Genomic DNA, 21,695 nt, shown 5'->3' on the forward strand with positions numbered 1-21,695 from the left:
TGGTTTGGGTTAAACCACAATAGTCTCTTATCCTACTTAGAACACAGACTCTTCTCTCTTTATTTTCTTCTGTTATCTGTGCCTATGAGGCAAAAGCAGCAGCTCTCAGGGCTGGGACTCTGGAAGGATTGTGAATAGGAACACAAAGAACAAACTTCTTAACCAAGGCAATTTGAAAGCCCTTAAAGTGTAAGTTTTGCAGAAGGGAGATAAGAAATGGCTGCATAAGAACAGCAACAGCGCTGTTGTTTTTGTTTTCATTTTGTTTTTTAACTTGGTTATAGCAATTTGGGAAAGGAGAAACTGTGGGTGAGATACAGAATGGTTATCTCATTGTACCTACATGCATGTACCTACAGCATGGAGCTGGAGATGCAGCATTTGTGTGGTGTTTCAGTGTGGGAACATTGGCATGTTTGTGTGGTACCAAACAGGAGTCAGCCACCACTGCAGAAAGAGGGAAGAGAGCTCTGAAACTGAAATGCTCGAGAAATTGCCACAGGAATTTAGTCTCCATGCAGGTTTCAATGGATAACAAAGGAATCCTTTTTCTTCAAGTAGCATATACGAAGTCACATCTCCTCATTAACTGAATGATGTTGAAAAGACACAAAAAAGGACGAGGATTTTTAATATCAGCACATGTGAACAAATTCAGTTCTGTAGAGATACAGTGGAACATAATACAGTAAATTAGATATTTTATTGCTTTGAGGCAGAAACAAATATAAAATTTATGTGCATTCATGTATATAGACACAAAACACACAAACATCAAGAGAAAAACATGAATCACTATCTCTTTTAAAAAGTCCAGCTTTTAATTAAATTTCAAAACAGGCGGAGAAGTTAAGAAAATAATGTAGTGTAAGCAATTTTTTATCTAATGTAGCAGTTGAGAGGAAAACCCTTGGTCTTAAAATAATTTTTGCCTCTTTTGAAGTCAGTTGAAGTTTCCTTTTTATCTCAAGGAAAACTAAAAAAAGAGTAATTTATTTGTAGTATGGGGTTATGAGGCATCAAAAGTAGAATCTTGAAGAAAAATACATTTATGTTTATCCTGAGCATCTCTTAAATAGGAAAGCTTTCAAAAACAAAAAGGGAGGTGTGGTTCGTGTTCTTATTTTAATACATTTCCATCTTTGTCTTTCTTTCACAAACTTAGTCCAACAGACTATGAAAATATGGTGAATTAACAGTTCTCGCCTTGGAAAAAATATTTGCATCTGTTCAAAAGCCTGCTATCCATGCTACCAGTTTCCCAACACATGACATTGGGGCACACAGAAAGCAGATTTCATTTTGGTGGCAATATTTGGAAGTACAAAGTGGACAAGGACAAAGGATCAAACATGAAAAGGAAACACATTCTTTCCTTTTTAATCAATATCTTGTTAGACTGGTGGGTTTCACTCATTAATCTTTTGGTAAGGGAAAAATGAAACAGATTTACCATTACAGCAAAGTAAAATTGCAAATTAAATTCATTCTAATGAAATTGCTTCCAAACAGTGCTACTTCATCACACACAGCTTCTGTCAAGAGAGTTTGGACTTCAGCGCATTCATTTCTTTGAGGTAATGTATTTATCGGCAAATTCTGAATCCAAAATACCTGAAAGCAAACTTTCTAAATTCCACCTCTTACATTGTGCATATTTTTAAAATCATGCAGTTCCATTTAAGAAGTATTGTGTTTTGTGTTTGACAGCTTCAAACAAATCTGAAACCGTTCTTCATGTGGCTGCTGTGCTGCACCTAAATGTTCACTACCTTATAGCTGAGCTGGGATATACAAAAATCTCAAAAAATTAAATAAAATGCCTGGAGGTTTGCAATGCATTGTTTCTAATTTCTTTAGTAACTGTTGCATATTGATTGATCTAGTATTGCACAACAAAGGAAATTAGCAATTAGAGGCTTCCATGCATCCAGCCTGAGATCCTACAAGATCCTGTTATCCACAGGAGCAAAATTAAAAGAACAAGTGGAATCAACAAAGCTAAAAACGTGCTTTTTGTAAGCTGTGCAGAATTTGTTCTTTGCTGAAGAACATGAAAACTCTGCACAGATTGCACGCACAAGAGTATTTAATGTAGGATTATAACTCAATTAAGGCAACTATTTCTCTGATCTTGTAATTCTAAGGCATTTTGCAGATGGCTATGAATCCCAGGCTGTAATACAGATTTCTTTCTGTTGTCTATAATATAAACTCACACATTATGTAAAGACACACTTAATCTTCTGCCTAGGAAAATAAACTTCACAATGTAGGTCAAAAGAAACACTGCTCCTTGAGATGAATTTAAAGTAAGGTAAATTAAATTAACATATACAACATTAAATGTGAATCCATATATGTAAATATGACATTAACAATGAATCTTAATTGATACCCATGTTTCCTCAAGAAATTATTGATCATGTCCCAGGGCACAGAGAAGGAAGATTACCAGCCCAGCAGGAGCCATATCAACCCTGGAACTGGACACAGCATCACACACAAGGCTGTGTACACAAATTGCACAAGATTGCAACTTCAGACTCCAAAGTTAGCCTGAAGATTGGTCTGCTACAGGAATAAACATGCCCTTTCTCTGTTCCAATGTGAACAAAAGTGCATCTACACTATCATTAATCATATGAGACTGGTTTGCTTCAGATTTGTCAAAACTAATTCAGCTTTGCTGAATTTAGTGACAGATACCAGATTTATCTAGACCAGGAGAAGAAAAAAGGTTATATAAGCTTTGCTAGTATAGCCAGACAAATTATATTGTTTATCCATGCCTAAACAAAAGGTCACTATTAGCTCAGGGTTAACTAAAACTTCTTAGCTAATCTCTGACCTAATTTTGACCTCTCTTATTAATTGCAGAAAAGCTCTCAGTAAAATATTGGTTAGCTGTGCTTACACATCCCCTCACCCCGCCCCCACCCTGCTCCTGTAGTTTCTTGTCTTACAGATAATAAATTAAAGACAAAATATATTTTTCTAAGCCTTATTAGTACCCAATTAGCTTCATGTTGTTACCTCGAGTGGAAGTGATAGTAAAGACAAACATTAGCATTTTAATCTCTTAAATGCAGGAGGCATTTATGTAGAAGAAAGGATTATCAGAACCTTTACTTCACTCTACTTTTCCCCCCAGATGATAAAATATTATTTCAGAATGCCTGTAAAAATACCCAATTCTTCTTCTAGCAATTCCCATTAGAAAGAAGTACAGTTATATCACTGTTAGAAGTGAAAATCTAAACACATGAAGTCTAGAGGATGTATAATTATGTTAGTTGGTTTTAACCAGACATAATCATTTGTTATTGCATCATACTTCTTACAAAGCAGTTTACACTGGGCTTGTTTAATTCCTTTAGAAGCATAATCATTGTATGTCAGAGTATGGATATGATGTATTTCTATCTACGAGATCTCCCCATCTGTGGAAGACTAGTTTTTGCTCAGTAAAAGCAAAGCACCTGAGTTATAATTCCAAAAATCACTTTTTCTACTTTTCTTTTTGTAAGTCACGATTGTTAATTTCTCATAAAAACATATCCAGACTTGATTTAAAAATTAAGTCTGAGAGAAACTAAACCCAATTACATTGTAAAATACATGTAAATTTACAAAAAGGAGTTCTAATAATACAAGTAATAAAAATCTTGAAGTTAGAAAGAACTGTCCAAATAACACGCCTTATGCTCATCTGAACTAAATATAAGGAATTGTGTTTTGAAAGCCTACTGTAATTAGATACTGAAGCTAAAAAGCTCAGTAAAAATTCAACATAATTCTGACTGCTGAAGCCTTACAATTCCATCACATCTGTATTCATATTTCTTGTCTCTTTGTATTGATAAAAACCTCTCCAAAATAAATTCATCCAGTCATACTGAGGATCGTATCTGACACCCAAGTGATAATATAAGTCTAAATTATGTTCAGTTTTCTTCCTCTTCTCTACAGGAAATGAGAATGCTCCTTCATCATCTGAACAAAGGCACCTGGCTTACTGCATAAATGAAAAAGCTTGTCCATTACTGTTTGTCACATTGGTAGATAAACTCCTGCCTAAGAAGGGCTAAAAGTTGTTTTATTACAGTATAGTCAACTGTTTGGATCAAATCCAGATTAATATTCATTTGCTAGGTGCAAATAAGTCCCACTGTACAGTCAGTACAGTTTTCTTATATTTTAACATTATTCACCAGAAGCTCCATTCTTCTGAGTTTGCGTTTATTCTTTGGCATGGGCTTGTCATATAAGCCATTTTTGAGAAGATGCTCCTTGCTATGATGGATTTGGGCACCATGCTGAAGTTGGAAAGAGCATAAAGCTTGAAGCGGATGGAGTATAGTCTGCAGAAACATGAAGGGGTGGGGGACAAAAAAACCACAAGCTTCAGTAAGGTATTTTAGAGATATCCATTATTACAGGTTTTTTTATTCAATGACTACTTAAAAATGCTAATAAAATACAATTTGGATTATAAATGTTGTTGAAATACAACCTCTGCAGACACAAAGGGCACAGCTGAACAGAAGATGTACTGAAAAGAACCATAGGGCAGTCATATACCACCTATGTGGTGCCATCCCTCACTCCTTCCTTGGAACCTCTCAATCCTGACTTCAGCTCCAACCACATTACTGTAAGTTATGGCTTTGACCTGACCTTAGCAATGGACTACAATCAATTACTGTGGCTCGGTCAACAAGCTGCAATAAAATAAGTCACAATAACTAAGCTGTTTTTGCTTGCACAAAAATCCCTTGAGGCAGGGTTTTAGAAACAGAGGAGGGACTCATGATCAAGGCAGCTGGACTGCTATCCCGGAGACTCAACTGTGTCCATGGTTCTGCCCAGAGGTATTGTGTAGGATTAATGAAGCTACACAAACCAAATTTATCTCAAGTGGTTCCTAATTGCAGACTCTTCATTTTCTGGTTGCCTGATTGAGTCATGGGGCCCTATGTGCAGATGTGTAAAGTAATCACATATGTAACTGCAGTCAGCAGAGGCTGAGATTCTACTGAGAAAAATATGACTCTTAAAAGCACACAAGAAAATCAAGTAACATACTGGGTATCAAACCAAGTGCACATTTTTAATTTCCATGGCTCTCAATTTCAGCTCACCATCCAATACGCCAGGAATAGCACTCAGTGCAGAGATGGTATAAAAAATGCATGGATGTAGCTCTTGACTACTGCAATGCTTAGAGAAAACAGCAATTTTGTCTTTGAAAAGTAGGCTGGGTCTATTCTCAGTGACAGGGCTGAATCATATATAGGACTGATAACTATAGACATTAACTAAAAATTCACTGTAAGACAAAAGTCCTAGTGAAGGACAAATATGTTGTCCTAGCATAACAAAGAAAAAGGCAAATATAAAACCCCACATATATACACAAGTTTCTTGAAAACTGTCTTTACTTGTCCAGTTTCTAAGCCTTATTTTCTTGTCCACATGTTTTGGCCAAGTCTAGGTTTAAATCCAAGTCATTTAATATTAAGGTGAGTCTAGTATCACAGAGGCAGACACAGAGGTGGCATACTATATATTATGCCAGTTGCAGGAGCAATTTTTGACCTGGGCATATTTTTTAGTAGGCAGACACTGAGTACAAAAATATTAACTAGCTGATGGAGAGCAGTATGAGTACCCCAGGGTGATGAATAGCATGTAGTGGGTACATGGATGAGCATGGATGAGCTCTAAATCTCTTTTCACAGATCATTCACTACTACATTCTGGGCATACAATTGAATTGCAGACTTGGCTCTGTGGTGCAAAAGTACTTGTAGGTGTTTTTCAGAAGGCTTATTACATTGATATTACTAATGTCAGCAAGAAAAGATTAAGAAGGACATTTTCTTAATGACCTCCTCCATCATGGACCAGTGGGATCACAATTTACAGGGAAAGGCTAATGTCCAATTAGTAATCTCTGACCTGGGATAAACTTAAACTCAAGAACTATTAAGCCCCAAATTCCTTCACTGACATGTAAGAGTTGTGAGCTGGCTGGTAGGCAGACATAACCCAGTGGGTTACATTCCATGGCTGAGGAGTGCAAGAGATCAGGGGACCTGGCTTTAAAAGCATTTAATCTTCAAGACAGCTGTGAGGGGGTATTCTGACCATCTCTATTCTCTAGCTTTTGGAGAAAACAATGTACTTCTTTCCATGCACTTATCTCCTGTCACAAAATGAATTAGGTTTTTTAAAGATCACTTTGTTGTGTTCACTTTTGGAGCACAACATGAAATAGTCACTGTAATCTGAACGCTCTAGAGTTAATAAATAAAAAATGGTATCCATTGCTGCATTCTTGTTATAGTTTGCTATGCAACAAAACTATTACAAATGTCATTAAGATTTTAACTGCCAAGTTTTACATTAATAGCTAAGTACCTTCACTGTCCCTCTATGATTCATGAAGGAAAAACTCAGGTATTTAAATTTACATACCTCTTGTATACTTTTATTTTTTTCCAAGATGGAAAGAGCAACAGCTGCACATTCAAGAGTAGACAGACACGTGTTTGTTGGTTGTGTACGAATTACATATTGACTTGAAATACTGGGTTTTAACTGCACCTGAAAAATAGCAAACTCTAGTAAAATAAACAGGTCTGGATAGCAAACAAGATACCTATTCTCTACACCAAGCAAAACACATCCCCCTTCTGTCTGAGTTCACTAGTCTTCTTCCCTTTTTGCTGTTTTGTCTCCCAGTAGCCAATGACACACTACTGTTCAGTGTAATACACAGGAGTGACCATCACAAACAAAAGCTGTACTTTTGTTACTGTACAAACATGCAAAGGAAATACAATTTTTTGTTAGAGAAAGACTAAGTAAAATTTTAGCAACTGATTTCAGTTGTCACAGATATGCTATAATAAAAATAGAATTATTCACTTATGCTTTTTAAAATTCAGCATTCCAAACACACACACAATCCCATGCAAGGTACAATGGCCATACAGTCATTAACACTTCATACCCATATTATTTGTCAAAGTTCTAAATGTAAGACTTCTAGAAACTATATTTATTCATACAGAATCACAGAATCACAGAATAATGAGGTTGGAAGAGACCTCTAATATCATCAAGTCCAACCTATGTCCTAACAACTCAGAGTCTAGACTATAGCACCAAGTGCCATGTCCAGCCTTTTCTTAAACACATCCAGAGATGATGATTCCACCACCTCTCTGGGAGGAGCATTCCAGTACTTTATTATTCTTTCGGTGAAAAATGTTTTCCTAACATCCAACCTATACCTTCCCTGACGTAGCTTGAGACTGTGTCCTCTGGTTCTGTCAGTTGCTGCCCGGTGGAAGAGACTGACCCCCACCTGTCTACAGCCTCCCTTCAGGAAGTTGTAGAGAGCAATAAGGTCACCTCTAAGCCTCCTCTTTTCCAGGCTAAACAACCCCAGCTCCTTCAAACGTTCTTCAAAAGGCTTATGTTCCAAGCCCTTCACCAGCCTTGTTGCCCTCCTCTGGACACGTTCTAGCATATCAACGTCCTTCCTAAACTGAGGGCCCCAGAACTGGACACAGTACTCAAGATGTGGTCTCACCAGTGCCGAGTACAGGGGAAGAATGACCTCCCTGCTCCTGCTGGCCACACAATTCCTAATGCAGGCCAGGATGCCGTTGGCCTTCTTGGCCACCAAGGCACATTGCTGGCTCATATTCAGCTGGCTGTCAACCAGCACCCCCAGGTCCCTTTCTGCCTGTACACTATCCAGCCACACTGTTCCCAGCTTGTAACATTGAAGGGGATTTTTATGGCCAAAATGTAGAACTCGGCACTTAGACTTATTAAACTTCATGCTGTTGGACTCTGCCCATCTATCTAATCGATCTAAGTCTCTCTGCAGAGCCCTTCTTCCTTCCAATAGATCAACATAAGCTCCCAGCTTAGTGTCATCTGCAAATTTGCTAATGAAAGACTCGATGCCCCCATCCATATCGTCTATAAAAATATTAAACAGAACTGGCCCCAGCACAGACCCCTGGGGGACAGCACTGGTGACTGGCTGCCAGCTGGATGCAGCAGCTTGCACCACCACTCCCTGGGCCCAGCCATCCAGCCAGTTCCTAACCCATCGAATATACAATGTATTAGGTCACTGATTAGAACTATCTGCTTAACAAAATCATGTTTGAAATTAATTTACTGGCTCTGCCTCGAGTGATAAACACTTTGCACTATCTTGCAAATTAAAAGTTTTTAAGAAAAGTAAATTTAATTCAATCAACAGCTCCAAAACCTTTTACCAGACTTTTAAACAGTGGTTGAAACAACATAGAATTTACACTACTTGACTCTGTGTGAAAATTCAGATATTATTCCATTATTCTTCAGATTCCCATCTCCAAATATATCTAAAATGTAATTTTCAAAACAAATAATGTTTTAGCAACAAAAATTCTAAGTTCTTTTCCCAAAAACATTGTAGTGCAGTACAAAATACCCAGATAAATCCTTATAAAAGAGCAAGTCAATTTTCTTTTTTTAAACTCATCCGATCAATCGCTTTTTATTTTTCTTACTCTTGAAAAAATGAGTGAGTGATCCCCATGGTCCTAATACTGTTCCCATTTTGCGTGCCAGAAGTCTTTCACCATTCCTCACTTTATTCAATACTTTTCTCCTTCACTTTCCTCATTTTTCCTTTTATTTGAAATATTTCCTTTTCCTTCATCTCTCTTACATGCAATTACCCATTCTTTAAAGTTCAAGGTATCTTATTTATAAAATTAAAACTCCAGAGTGCTGAAGAAACATAAATGACTAAAATGGAATTCCACTGCCTTATCTATCCCAATTTAATGGAATTTAAAAATAATTACATTTTATAAAAAAAGGCAACAAGAAAACAGAAAAATGCATTCTGGAAAGGACAAGCAAGTTAGTTATAATAACTCAATTTACTCAAATATGGTAAAATACAGAAAAATAAAGCCTTTCTCAAGTACCTTATTCAATCTGGTATAGAAAAAGCAGAAGAGAATAAAATTACTTAGGAGAAAAAAATGTAGAATTTAGATATCAGTGTATGTAACAAAAAGAAAAAGAAGATAGTATTTTCATTTGTTACTCCTCAAGGTTTTCTTAGATTTAATGCCTTCTCTCTGTAACCATGTAGAGATCTTCATCACAACAGAGTAGGAAGCCTAATTATTCGAAGTATACAGAAAACCTATGCTGGAGGAAGCTTATGGTCTCTACTTACAAACTCCTAAATAGGTAGCAAAAAATAGGGTAAACTCAGCCCATCACTTCTCCAACACATGTTCTGAGCAGCAAAGCAAACATATATCCACACTTTTTCTCAACAGCTAACATTTTTCATGGAGTATTTCTCCATGGCTCCAGTTTCCAGGCTGAAACCACATGGTGGAGCACCTGCAGGCCCACTGGCTTCCCCTTCCTTCGGCAGCACCTTAAGGATTTTTTTTCCTAGGAATTGGGAACAGTTCAGTCTGATTGTTTCTACACTTCTTGGGCCTCATGCTGAAAAGCATTTGAGATAATCAACATTCCAGAGGAAGAAAACTTATCAATGATTGTAAGACGACTTCTACAAAGAAAAGGCACTGGCACTCTGCCACACAACCGGGAAGCCAAGACATGGGTAACTGCAGCTCTCAAACAACTGACAATGCACAATAGGGCAACTTTCTAGTACTAACAGGCCACAGCAGCAGCAACTAAGTTTCTTCTTTCACGAGAAGAAAGGGAAAGGATGGAAACAAGTGTCCCCATCCATTTTTCTGAAAAATTACATATTCCCTGGGGTAAGATTAAAATAGCATAGAGAGTGGTGGAGATCAGACTTCAAAATGAGTAAACAGAGTGAGTAAACACAAATAGTCTGTTTAAGTACATTTCAAAACAACAATTATGATATTTTAGAAGCACTTCTCCCTAAAGTGATAGATACCACAGTACAATAATTAGATTGTTTTTGCTTCAAAGTAATTTGAAGAACAATGCACTTTGGAATACTATCAGTTTCTAACAAAATACAGAAATGAATAGTTGAAAAAACTGCAGCCAGTTTAATACTGCTCACCAAAATAACATAAGAAAGAAATGGAAACTATCTCAACCAACTCAAACTAGAGAGGAATTTAGATAAACTGAATGCAATTACTCACTGGAATTCAGCCAAGACACTGAAATTAGTGTATCTATTCTCCGTAAGTGGGAAGGAGTTTGGGGACTTTGTTTCCAAGCCATCAGAAGTATGAAGCAACAAATAAAATAAAGTTTCATTTCTGTCTGTAACTCAAGACTCCTGTTTCCAAAAGCCTGAATTTCAACAATTCTCACAAACCGTTACACTAACTTAACACTGGCTTATCTGCCAAAGCACCATTCCCTCAGCAAATGCTACAGCCTTTGAGCATTTACAAAGGATTTGAACCACAGGAAAAACTGTGACCCTTCAGTGTTTCTTGGGGCAGAGTTTTTCTTCCTGAGCCTTCCTTGGACATGCTCCAGGCAACTGAAGACCCAGCTAATCTTGTTCAACTGCTCAAAATCGATGGAAGGAAGTGTTGCACTGATGGGATCAAAGACCTGCTGCTTGAAATTTTAAAAATTTAAGTTAGTAAAGACAAGAAACTGATTTCTGCTTTTATATTAAATAATAGAACTGAAAGTCTAGCAGAAAGCTCTAAGTGCTCTCCTCAGTCCTCTCCTTAATATCTTTCTACCTCTTCTATGTTAATTTCTTCTTCATTACTGCTGCCAGCTGTACTCTTACCAGCTTTACTCTCTAAACAGAAACAAACATTATGCAAAATTATACTCAGAAAATAATGAATCACCAAGAACTCAAAAAAAGGTAGTGTATCTTCCTCACAGGACACAGTAAACAATTCTTGCCTATTCTGTTTTCTGCAATAATACTACAGGCATCTCAAAACAGGCACAGGCATAATATATTTTTCTGTATCTTCTATAAAAGACTTAATACCTAAGATCACTTCCTCTTCATGTTGATAGTGTCTTTTGAAAATCTGAATGTCAGCTTGGGAATTAATTTGCTTAACTTTTCAAGAATGAAGGAAGAAAGTACCATCTGTCCTCCTGCTTAACATAGGCACTAGTTACTGGTCATATGTTCTACTTCTTTAATAAATACCTTTCAGAAAAAAATAGCCATTTCTATAAACTAACTCAAAAGGCATAAAAAATCTCAGAAAGAGTACAACCACGTCCTGCTATCTTGCTCATCCTTCTAGATGCTAAGAAAAATTGCTTTTAAGGTGCTTAAGGCAATAAGAGCCTTCTCTGGAAGCTACTGCAAAAACAACCTCAGACAGAAAATGGGTGACAGGCATGGGAAAATCTTTCACTCCGTATCCAGTTTGCACAAGCACCTTTTACCTGTAAGCCAAAACAGTCTTCTGTACTTACAGAAATCTCATGCAGTTAAGTAAAATTACCTTTGTGCCAGAGAAGACAGGCTGAGTAAATTTCATCTCAGCATGCTACTGAAATTTAAATCAAGAATATAAATAAGTTATCTTGTTCAAAACCTTGGCTTTAATGTAACGTGACATCTTAAGAGCACTCTGCTTCTAAAATACTGGAGGGAATAAGTGCCATGCAACTGTCACAAATGGACAGCCTGAAAAAGTAAATACCTGTCACAAAACCCTCGCTCCATGAGGCCACGACTTTAAAGACTTCGATGACCAGAAAAAGGGAAACATAAACCCCATTATTGAGAAAATGGAAAGCAAAAGATCTAGGGATCTACAGAGAAGTCTCACCTCTCTGCCAGGCAAGTTTATGAAGCAGATTCTCCTGGAAACCATGCTAGAAACATGGAAGACAAAGAGGTGATTGGAAGGAGCCAACATGGCTTTACAGACAGGAAATCTTGCCTTCTGTGATGGAGCTACAGCACTGGTGGATAAGGGCAGAGCAATTGACATTGTCTATCTGTACTTATGTCTATCTGTACAAACACTGCAAACATTACATCCTTGTCTCTAAACTGGAAAGACGTGGGTTTGATGGATGGACCACCTGGTGGATAAACAACAGCCTGGATGGCATGGAAAGAGTTGTGGTAAAGAGCTCCTTGTCCTCATGGAGACCTGTGGCCAGGGGTGTCCCCCAGGGCTGGTGCTGGGACTGACACTGTTCAACTTCCCTCTGGCACATCCCTGCATACACAGCCTGGTGTCATCAGGGAACCTTCTGAGGGTGCCGCTGTCCCTGTCACAGCTGAACCTTACAGGACCAGTACCAAACCCAAGGGACATGTATAATCCCCTTTGTTTCTATATGAATATTTACAAGTACAAAAAGTGAAACGCCCTCCCCCTCCCAAAAAATAAAAAAATCCAAACAAAAAAAAAACTCAGCCACCAATCACGAGGCCTTGCTATCCTTAAAGGATGCAAAATAGGCTGGTCTTCGGTTAAAACAGGAAACTCAATGTCAAAGTGCAAACAAGCTGTAGTTCTAACCTAAAAGGAACAGTTTTAATTTCTGCAAAAGAATACAGCATGAGGCAGATCCACATGTCAAAAAAACTAAGATCTAAGAGACAGCAAAAGTGTAAGGAAAGGAAAATCTTCATAGGTAAGACACTACAGAAGATAAGCCTGACTTAGTAATATCTGGACTATGTATTCTGCAAAAAATAATTGAAATACCATCTGGTTATGGTCTTAGTTTCTGAAATTGCATGATTTGACTTATAACAAAGGAATGAAATAATTTAATACCGCTATTAAGTTATTGAAAAATAATTATATTTAAGTACAAGTCATATAGGCTTTTCACCTCACTTCGTAAAATGACTATGCATTTCCAGTTAATTTCCAGGCATTGTAATTTTTTTGTATTTAGAGAAGAAAAAATCTAGAAATTCTTTCTGGTAATATCTCTCTTGCTTTGCTTACATTTAAAAAATTAATGTCAGCCAACATTTCAATATTTTATGCAGCACTATTCTTTTAATAATTAATAAAACAGGAAAGTGCTGCAAGTAAATTCAGTCAGTGAGTAGAGTATGAATGTAGAGAATGGGGTCAGGAAATGAGGGAAGAAAAATTAATTATGTGTATTGTCACAGCCATTTAACCATAATTACCTGCAAATATCAAAAAATTGAAAACTAAAATTAAACACTTCAGTGTCAAAATGTAGCATCAATGCAATGACACTGTTCTTTGGAACCTACTAATTATTTTTGCTTTGTGTAATTTATTGTTTTCTTACTGTATGTGAACAGCAGTAGGCACTTCCTTGGACAGGTGAAAAGCAGCAAAGAAGTTCTTGAGAATAATTTTGGCAAGGGTAGAAGGGAACATGAAAGAAAGAGTAAAAGAATAAAAAAGACTTCTATTAATCTAATTATTTGAAAGGAAATTCAATCAAAATTAAATATATTTTGAGTTTACTTTTTACAAGATGTTCACATCCCATGAGAATATCCGCATGGGTACAACAGTAGAAAATTTGAAAAATTATCCTGAATTGTTCTGGCACAATAATTATGAAAAAGGAAAAAAAAAAAATAAAAGCAAAGCTTCTGCCTAAGTGTGAGAAGCCAATTCAGTTTTGTTATGCCTCAACAATGGTTGCTCCCACAGTGGAGCACAACACCAAGAATAAAGAAGTATACACTACTTACATCTGGCAAATCATCTCACACCTTTCATCACAAAAAAAACGTCACTGTTTTGAGAGGTAATAAATACGTACTTATGACCAGAAAAATGCCAATGACCAATGTCATTCAAATTAACCCAAATGGCAGATGGACAGAATGCTGTTGCTTGCTCAGCATCATATCTCAACTCAGCCTGCAGTCTTGACCCAAAATAAATCCCAGTTCTCTCCCTTTCATCTCAGTTTTCTCAAACAGCAATTTCTAACAATTCTTACATAAAACATGTAATTGTCTAGAGTTTGAAATATTTTTCTTATATTTTGGTTGTAGTAAGACAGCAGCAAAAAACTGAACACATCAAACATTTTACAATATGTAACAGCTGTTAATGATTATGTTTATCTTACAAATCATCATACACAGGTCATGAGCTACTTACTTAATAAAAAGTTTTCTTGCCACACCAAAAATTGCACAATTGGAAAAAAACCCAATATAATGCACAAGCAAAAATTTACTATCAACTCACAGAGCCTTCTTCACTCTACGTATAACTGGGCTGAGATTATTACTAAAATCACCAGTGCCATACACAGGTAGATAAGAAATGTGTCTGGAACAAGTCAGTGAAAATGCAGTATTGTTCTTCCCTGAAATGGATGCATGGTTGAATGTATACTTTCCAGGACCAGCCTTACTACAGTTTTCCCTGCTGCAATCATTGTGGCTGGCCTTTGTTGCTTTGGGTTCTGCCCACCTGCACTCTTTGTTCATGATCATACTTTTCCCCCATGCAGAATTAAACTGAGCACTGTTCATTTATTTGAGTTCTATGGCAAAATTTAGTATTGAATTTCTCTCATGCAAATTGTAAACTGTAACAAATAAAAAGAGAAAAAAGCATAAAGATAAAAGGGGACTGTAAACAATTCATTTACTGCTTGGCACTATTTATTATTTGGCCCTTATAAAATCACTTGCCAAAGTCTTGCAGCTGTGGAGATGATAAAAAGTATTTTTCTCTGCTTTTCCTAAACTCATTGAATAGGAGATTTTATAAAAAATTAATTCAGAGAGTAATCAGAGTAAGAGTCAACTAAGATACAGCCAGATGACCATAGTGACTCTTGATGTTTTGCTTTTTCTTCTGTTTTGGGTGTTTTCTGTGTAAAGATGAACTAATGGTTTTATATTTCTGCTTTTATATTAATTGTAATCCACTCTCAAGGTGTTGAGACAGTTGGCTATACAACATAAACTGTATTATACTTGTGTCTGGGAGCACTAGCTACATTAGGAGGAAGCTTTAACTTTCTCTAGAAGGAATTTATATAAATGGGCTGATTACACTTTAGGGTAACTGCTTGCTCCATCAATTAAATTATTCTGATTTTTGAACATGCTTTCAGAAACAAAGTGCTACTCATTTTTTAATCCTCTAGGCTTGAAAATGGCAAATTCCCAAATAAAGTTTTATTATCTGAATATATCAGAGGACTAGATCACAAACCCCACTTACTGTTAAAAGGCATCATATAACTATTCAATGAAACTCAATCCATTATAGTTTATCCACCAACTCATTCATGACTTTACCCATCATTAACAGAAAAATAAAAAAATTAAATTCACATTTGCTCAGCTATGCATGGTGCATAGCTGAGTAAATTAAATTATTCATTAATTTTGTATTGATAGTTCTGGTATTACTGCAAGTTGAATTGCTGATAGAAGACCCTACAACCAACTACAATTCAGTGTCCTACATCTTTTGACTTCAGTATTTCATCACATCTGCCATACGATTTGCTTTAAACCAGGTGGCGTTTTATGACTTCCTGTCTAGCATTTAACCCTTCAGAGGAAACCCATGGGACTATCTAGTAACTCCAGTAGCAGCACTTCAATTGAAAAGCAGGTGCACCTCTAGAGGAATGGGATTTTTTTAACTTCTTTTATTTTAAATAAAGAGGGCCAAGAGTTTGTACCTTGCTTTCTACACTCCATGAGCAGCTCCTTTCTTTCTTAGTGCTCAGTGAGGACCTGAGAACAGCTGGCACATCCCTTCACTGATTCCTAAAGAGAAGAGGGTTAAGAATGCTCTCCTGAAGCATCCCTATGATGACAGAGTTTCAACCAAGCTGCTTGATAAGACTTTTAGGCACTCCATACCATCTGTGAACCCATGCTCACCCAGAAGAGGCAACACAGAAACCACAAACACAATCCAATAAACACTACTCACTTTGCACAGCATGAAGTTTTGACAAGAGCAACAAGGTAAGCTGGCAAAGAATTCTTGAAACAGATGTTGATGTGACTGACTTTGGTGAAAGATCAAAACTCTGGAATCTCAAAGACCAGTTTGTGTTGACAACTACTCAGGCATATTACAAGACGGTCAGTGAACATTTGAAAAGAAACAGAAATGCTAAGTGTTTCATAAATATTTAATCCCACCATCTTCCAAAGCGTAACAGATTTGGGCCGCATTTCTCAGAAGCTGAGAATAAGAAAAGCTCCCTCTGCCTGACAAATTGCTGAAGTTCTTTTCCATTGATTGGAGTTCTAGACAGCATATAACCTTGACATCCCAAATTTATAGGGCCTTTTCAGAAGATGGCACATCAAGTATGAAGTGGCAGCCATGCTTTTAATTAACCAGTTTATGAGGTCAAAGACCACAGTTTCTTGTCATCAGTAACACCTTTTGTACACTTTTCCTTTGTATTGAAGACAGTGAAGCATTTTGAGGGGGTTTTTGTAGCACTATGGTATTTTAATTTAACATTAAGCATTCTTAACAACTTGATTATACTGTTTGCAAATAGAAGTATGTTTAGCAGACTGTACCCATTTTATGCACAGAGAGAGAGTGTCACAAAAAGGTCAGACAAAAGGGAGTAAATAAACTCAGCAGGAATGACCCTTTGACAGATGCAGTGCTGACTAAGAAAATTTGTATGGTACCTTGAAACTTTGCAGTTTATTCCCACAAACAAGTTTATAAATCACCCTGAAGGTCCTGCCTTGAAGCAATTATATTTACCTTTAATAGGCAGCAAGTGTACAACCCATTTTTAACAGCTTTATGATGATGCATTTTACCACAGGATTCCTAGAATGTAAATATGAGCAAACAGCTTTAAAAAGCTGTTTAAGAAAGAAAGCATATGGTAGCATTTATCTCACCTACTAGCAGATCACATTTTTTCTAGTTCATTTCAAGCCCTTCAAACTGGGTAACGAAGAACATCTAAATTCAATTGGAAAAATGGGGGAAACTGAATTTAAGAAAATGTTTAACTACTCTGGGCAAAATTTGGCCATGATATCTGAGCTGAAAGCCCATCACACATAGGACGATATAAAAACCTCAGGGTTTTTTATTTATTTAATTTTCATAGAATCATCATAGTTTAATTTGAAGGGACCTTTTAAGGGTCATTTAGTCCAGCCCCCCTCCACTTGACCTTGTTCAACCTCATGACGCTTCCACAGGTTCACTTCTTGAGCTCTGAATGACACCACATCCTTCAGGAGTGTCACCACACCACTCAGCTTGGAGTCATCTGCAAATCTGCGGAGGGTGCAGTTGACCCCTTTGTCTGTGTCATAACTGAAGACATAAAATAACACTGCCCCCAATAGAGACCACTTAGGGCACCACTTGCCACTGATTCCCATCGGAACAGTGAGCCATTGACCTTCACTGAGCCACTCCCTTCTGGTAGTGACTGTTCACCCACTTCCTCATCCATCAAACAGTCTACCTACCCAATCCATCTCTCTCCAATTTAGAGAAAAGGATGCTGTAGGGGACCCTGTCAAAAGCTTTACAGGAGTCCAGATAGATGACACCTGTAGCCCTTTCCTTGTCCACTGATGTAGACCCTCCATTGTAGAAAGGGTTGGAATTAGATGATTTTTAAGGTCCCTTGCAACCCAAACCATCCTATGGTTCTACAATTTGCAAGAGAAAATTTTGTAAACACTACAGAAGACTTAAACTAATTGCCAAGGCAGTAAAAATCAGGTAAGCTGAGCTGCAATGAGCTCAGCTACAAATAAATGCTGGAGAGGATATCCAAGAGATGGATTGCTGGCTAGAACATTTCAGGCACATGAAAAGGGCAGGTTGGGCCTTGTCTTTGGTGAGGCGATGCCCTGTGGTGCACACCCCACCCAGACCTACAGTCCCTGGCATGACACAGGCAATACTCCATGCCTGCCCCTGGAGCCCCAGTCTTGCCCCAGAGTGGATAAGGGAAGTCCCACCTGGGGAACGGGTGTAGGAAAGCCAAAGGGTAGTTTAGCTAGGCACACACAGGTCTTGACTCTACTTCCTGTTGGACTTCTGATCAGCTGAGCACCAGTGGAACCAGGAGTGTTTGTTCTTTTCTACAGCTTTTCTGTCTTTCTCTCTTTCTTCGAATTTCATCTTCCTGGAGTTTTGAGAAACTTAAAACTGTATTGGCTTGGGTCCTGCTAAGTTCAATGGGGCATAAAGTTAATACTTTGTGAAGCATTTTGTGTTGATTTTATGTTTCTTTAAACTTTTGCCAGAGTCCTGCTTTTCTGAAGTTGCCACTAAAGATTTTTTTATTTATTGGTTAAGGATATCTTGCCAGCATTTCTCTCATGTGTCTAACTCCGAGTATGTGAAAAACTGTAAGCCCTTTTAAGAGGTTTGTCAAGCCATTTTTTGGGGGCTTTACAGGTATTACTTTACATGTGATGGAAGTAAATTTACAAAGACTGCACATTAAGAGAGTTGTCATCATATTTGATTACTACTACTAAAGGGGAAGGTCAACAAATTGGAATCCCACTTCCAATTAACAATTTTAAAAATTCCTGTAGTGGACCAACAAATAGTTTTTCAATTTATATTATTACAAGAAGCATTCAAGGTGTATTTGATGCAAAGCTTTCAAAGCAGAAAAAAATCTCATCATTCATGATATTGCCTAAGTGCATGATAATTTAACAATTCCATATCTGGTTCAGGACTTGAAATATTGTCTTCTTTGTATGAAAAGTCTAAAATGTACACAGATAATGTAGTTAGATTCCTGAGTTCTAGATGGTTGTGAATTTTTGTGCACTTTTTTAAATAGGAGGTCTCTGGGCTTGAGAGAGACTGCATGCATTCAAGCAAGCAGATGTGCATCTAGCTCTTGGGCACTGAACTGGGGTTTTCATCAAATTTATTATTATAATCCCAAAATGTCATTGCTGGCAAGTAAATTGCCCTGTTAAGAGATTAAAAAAAAAAAAAACCGGGGGGGAGGGAGTTTTAATATGCTTTCATTAACATTTATTTACAGTGAATTTTCTGAGCTGTGTTAATGTCCAGTTACTGAACTTCACACTCCTCATACAACTCTCCACAGAGTTATCACTACCACTTTCAATAATTTAATGCCATGATGGCATTTTGTCACTTAACTAGTATACGTTTAGTATTACTTCAGAATATGCTGAAGTGCATGGATTCATTGCAGGCTCCACTAATAATTTCTCTACAAACTGTAAAATAAAATTACAATCACTATGAAAACAGATCAGTTACTGATGCCTTGTTTAGCATTTTTTATATAAGAGAGCATTTCTTCTTATGACACAGTTCTATTGAGGTTATTTGGTGAGGGATCTGCAAAAAGTGACTTCTGCACACTGCTTGTAGTCAGACTGCTTCTGAAGGAGCCATGAAGCAGGTGGGTAAACAGCTTCAGTAAACTTGTAAGATATGTCACCTGTTTTCAACAGCTGCACTGAGCTAGACCAGTACTACATATATATCCCCGGATCTCCTAATCCTATTCTTAATCAGATTTTCCACTAAATTATTTGGTACAGGTATTACTGCAGTGTACTTAGATATGTGAAAGGATAAGCAGAATCACAGCCAACAGTATGCAGTACTCATGCAATAATCAGGGACTGTGATTATCTTATACTGTGATGTTAAAACTTTCTGAGTCTTCACTGTTGACTAGCTAAGAAGGCATCGACACATGACTGTACTCAGAAAGCTGACAATCCTAGAGCTGAACATTAAAATTTTATCACCAAAAGATCATGCTCTATACTTTACCCTTATTTCAAGAACTTTCTTTGCATCAATTGTCCTGGAATTTTAGAGCATTGGAGGAATGACTTTTCCTCCTAAGAAAAGTCATGCATGACCTTATACACAAATCATGCAGTCTGCAGGAGATTAGCACTCTTCTGATGCAGAGAGGTGAATAGATCAACATATAGGTGAACAGATCAACAAAATTACAATTAAAATTTTAAATTACCTGGCCCTCACTAAAAATGCTCATATAGAAAGCCTGCTTTGCATCAGTTGAAATAATGTCTGACTATTACAGGTTGTTTTTCTTCAAGGGTTACTGCAAACAGATGCTCTGGATAAAAAACTCTAGCCTCCACATCTCTAAATGTTCACTAAAATGATGGCATAGATAGTGTTTGTCAAAACCTCTGAATAACAATCAAACTCCGTACACATACATTCTTGCAATTTCTGGGTGGTTCTGCCATATATTCTCAGTATGGTATTTGGAATTCTGAATTCTCTTGCAGGAGAAGAAATATACAAATTACTTTCAACTGTTAGAAGAATAGTTACAGTAAGTTAGACTTACCAATGATTCCCTGATCTCAAAGCTACCTCTTATTTTTTAAAAGCTCAAGCAAGACTGCATTCAGATCCATTAAACGCTAGAAGTGACATCTTGGGCTCCAAGAAAGCTGGTTAGAAAATAAATTCCACCTCAGGGAGGGAAGAGTGAGAAGGGTGAGAGAAGAAGAGCAAGAGAGATCCCAAGCATAATTTGAAGTTGGATATCACAATTTCATCTCGCTTGAGAACCAGCACTTGTCAATACAAGCATACATTCACAAATGCTCATGACTAGTCAAGCAGATTTAAGCACACAGTGCAAGCGGAACTGAACAGTAAGTAAAGCTCAAAGGTTAAAAATTTGCTGTTAGAAACCAGATTTCAGCTGATGATATCTGATGATATACAATTTTCATGTAACAAAGAAAGTATAAGGAAAACAAAATAGATGTGTCAGAAATTGTGAAGGCATGATGGGAAAAGAAAATTAGGTATTGAATATATGAATAACAGCAATGCTGTGATGAATGCATAAATAGGATGATTTGTTGGCACAACGCTGCTGACATTATGATGCCCATTAAGTGGCAGAAGAATGCATCAACAAAGAATTAAAAAGTCACACTGAATACAAAGCTTCCCCCAACCTTAAACTAAGCCCACTCAAGCGCAAGCAGACAGTCATTCAGACTAGCAGTGAGTTAAGGGAGAAACAAGAAGTTAAACAATCTGTAAAAATGGTAATATTAAAACTGGAACACTAACTTCATGAAAATATTCTATAGTCTTCTGAAATATTTACAAAGTATTTTGTCACTGCAAAATATCAAGGCATTACAGCTTATTAGGTATAAATGTTACACATAACAATACAGGAATAAAAAGCAAAAAAAATTAACAATATTTTATGCCCCATTCCTGACTGTTTAAAATAGAATTTTTCTTGACTGTTGGCTAGATTGATGCTGATGCCTCAGCTTAAAATTAGAGGGAAATACAGTTTTCATTCCACATTCACTTAGAACGCTTTACTGCTACCTGAATACCAGAATATGAATTCTTCTCCTCACCCCACAGAATTCTCAAAGTAAAATGTGATGACACTGAGGTGGTGAGAGCTGCTCCAGAACACAGGCAGGGACAGTTCCCTTGGCATCAGCATGGCATGGTACAGCTCCCAGTGCCACTGCTGCTCAGTCTCACCACGCACACTGATATGCATTGTTCTTGACCCTCTCCTCTGAGGAGGGAGCACATGGGAAAGAAACACGATCCAAGAGATGCAAAACCTCTGCTGAGTCCTAAATCAGGGCCAGTGAGCCCCGAAGGGCACTGAGCCATCCCAGGGCTGAATCACTGCCAGCAGGGCAGAAAAGGCAGAGG

At 37.3% G+C, this 21,695-nt stretch overlaps 1 protein-coding gene across 1 annotated transcript in view; it reads right to left on the minus strand.

Annotated features, from left to right (window-relative positions):
- Window positions 1-684: 684 nt before the first annotated feature.
- The window catches only part of DTWD2 (DTW domain containing 2), a 63,883-nt gene continuing 42,872 nt past the window's right edge, over window positions 685-21,695 (minus strand). Inside the window, exons 5-6 of the mRNA XM_056514351.1 lie at window positions 6,484-6,612; window positions 685-4,364 (exon numbers count right to left, since the gene is read on the minus strand). Coding sequence (XP_056370326.1) covers window positions 4,194-4,364; window positions 6,484-6,612 — 300 coding nt within the window. The 3' untranslated portion in view covers window positions 685-4,193. The remainder of the gene's footprint in view (window positions 4,365-6,483; window positions 6,613-21,695) is intronic.

Source organism: Oenanthe melanoleuca, chromosome Z (assembly GCF_029582105.1).
Source record: "Oenanthe melanoleuca isolate GR-GAL-2019-014 chromosome Z, OMel1.0, whole genome shotgun sequence".
Classification (NCBI taxonomy): Eukaryota; Metazoa; Chordata; class Aves; order Passeriformes; family Muscicapidae; genus Oenanthe; species Oenanthe melanoleuca.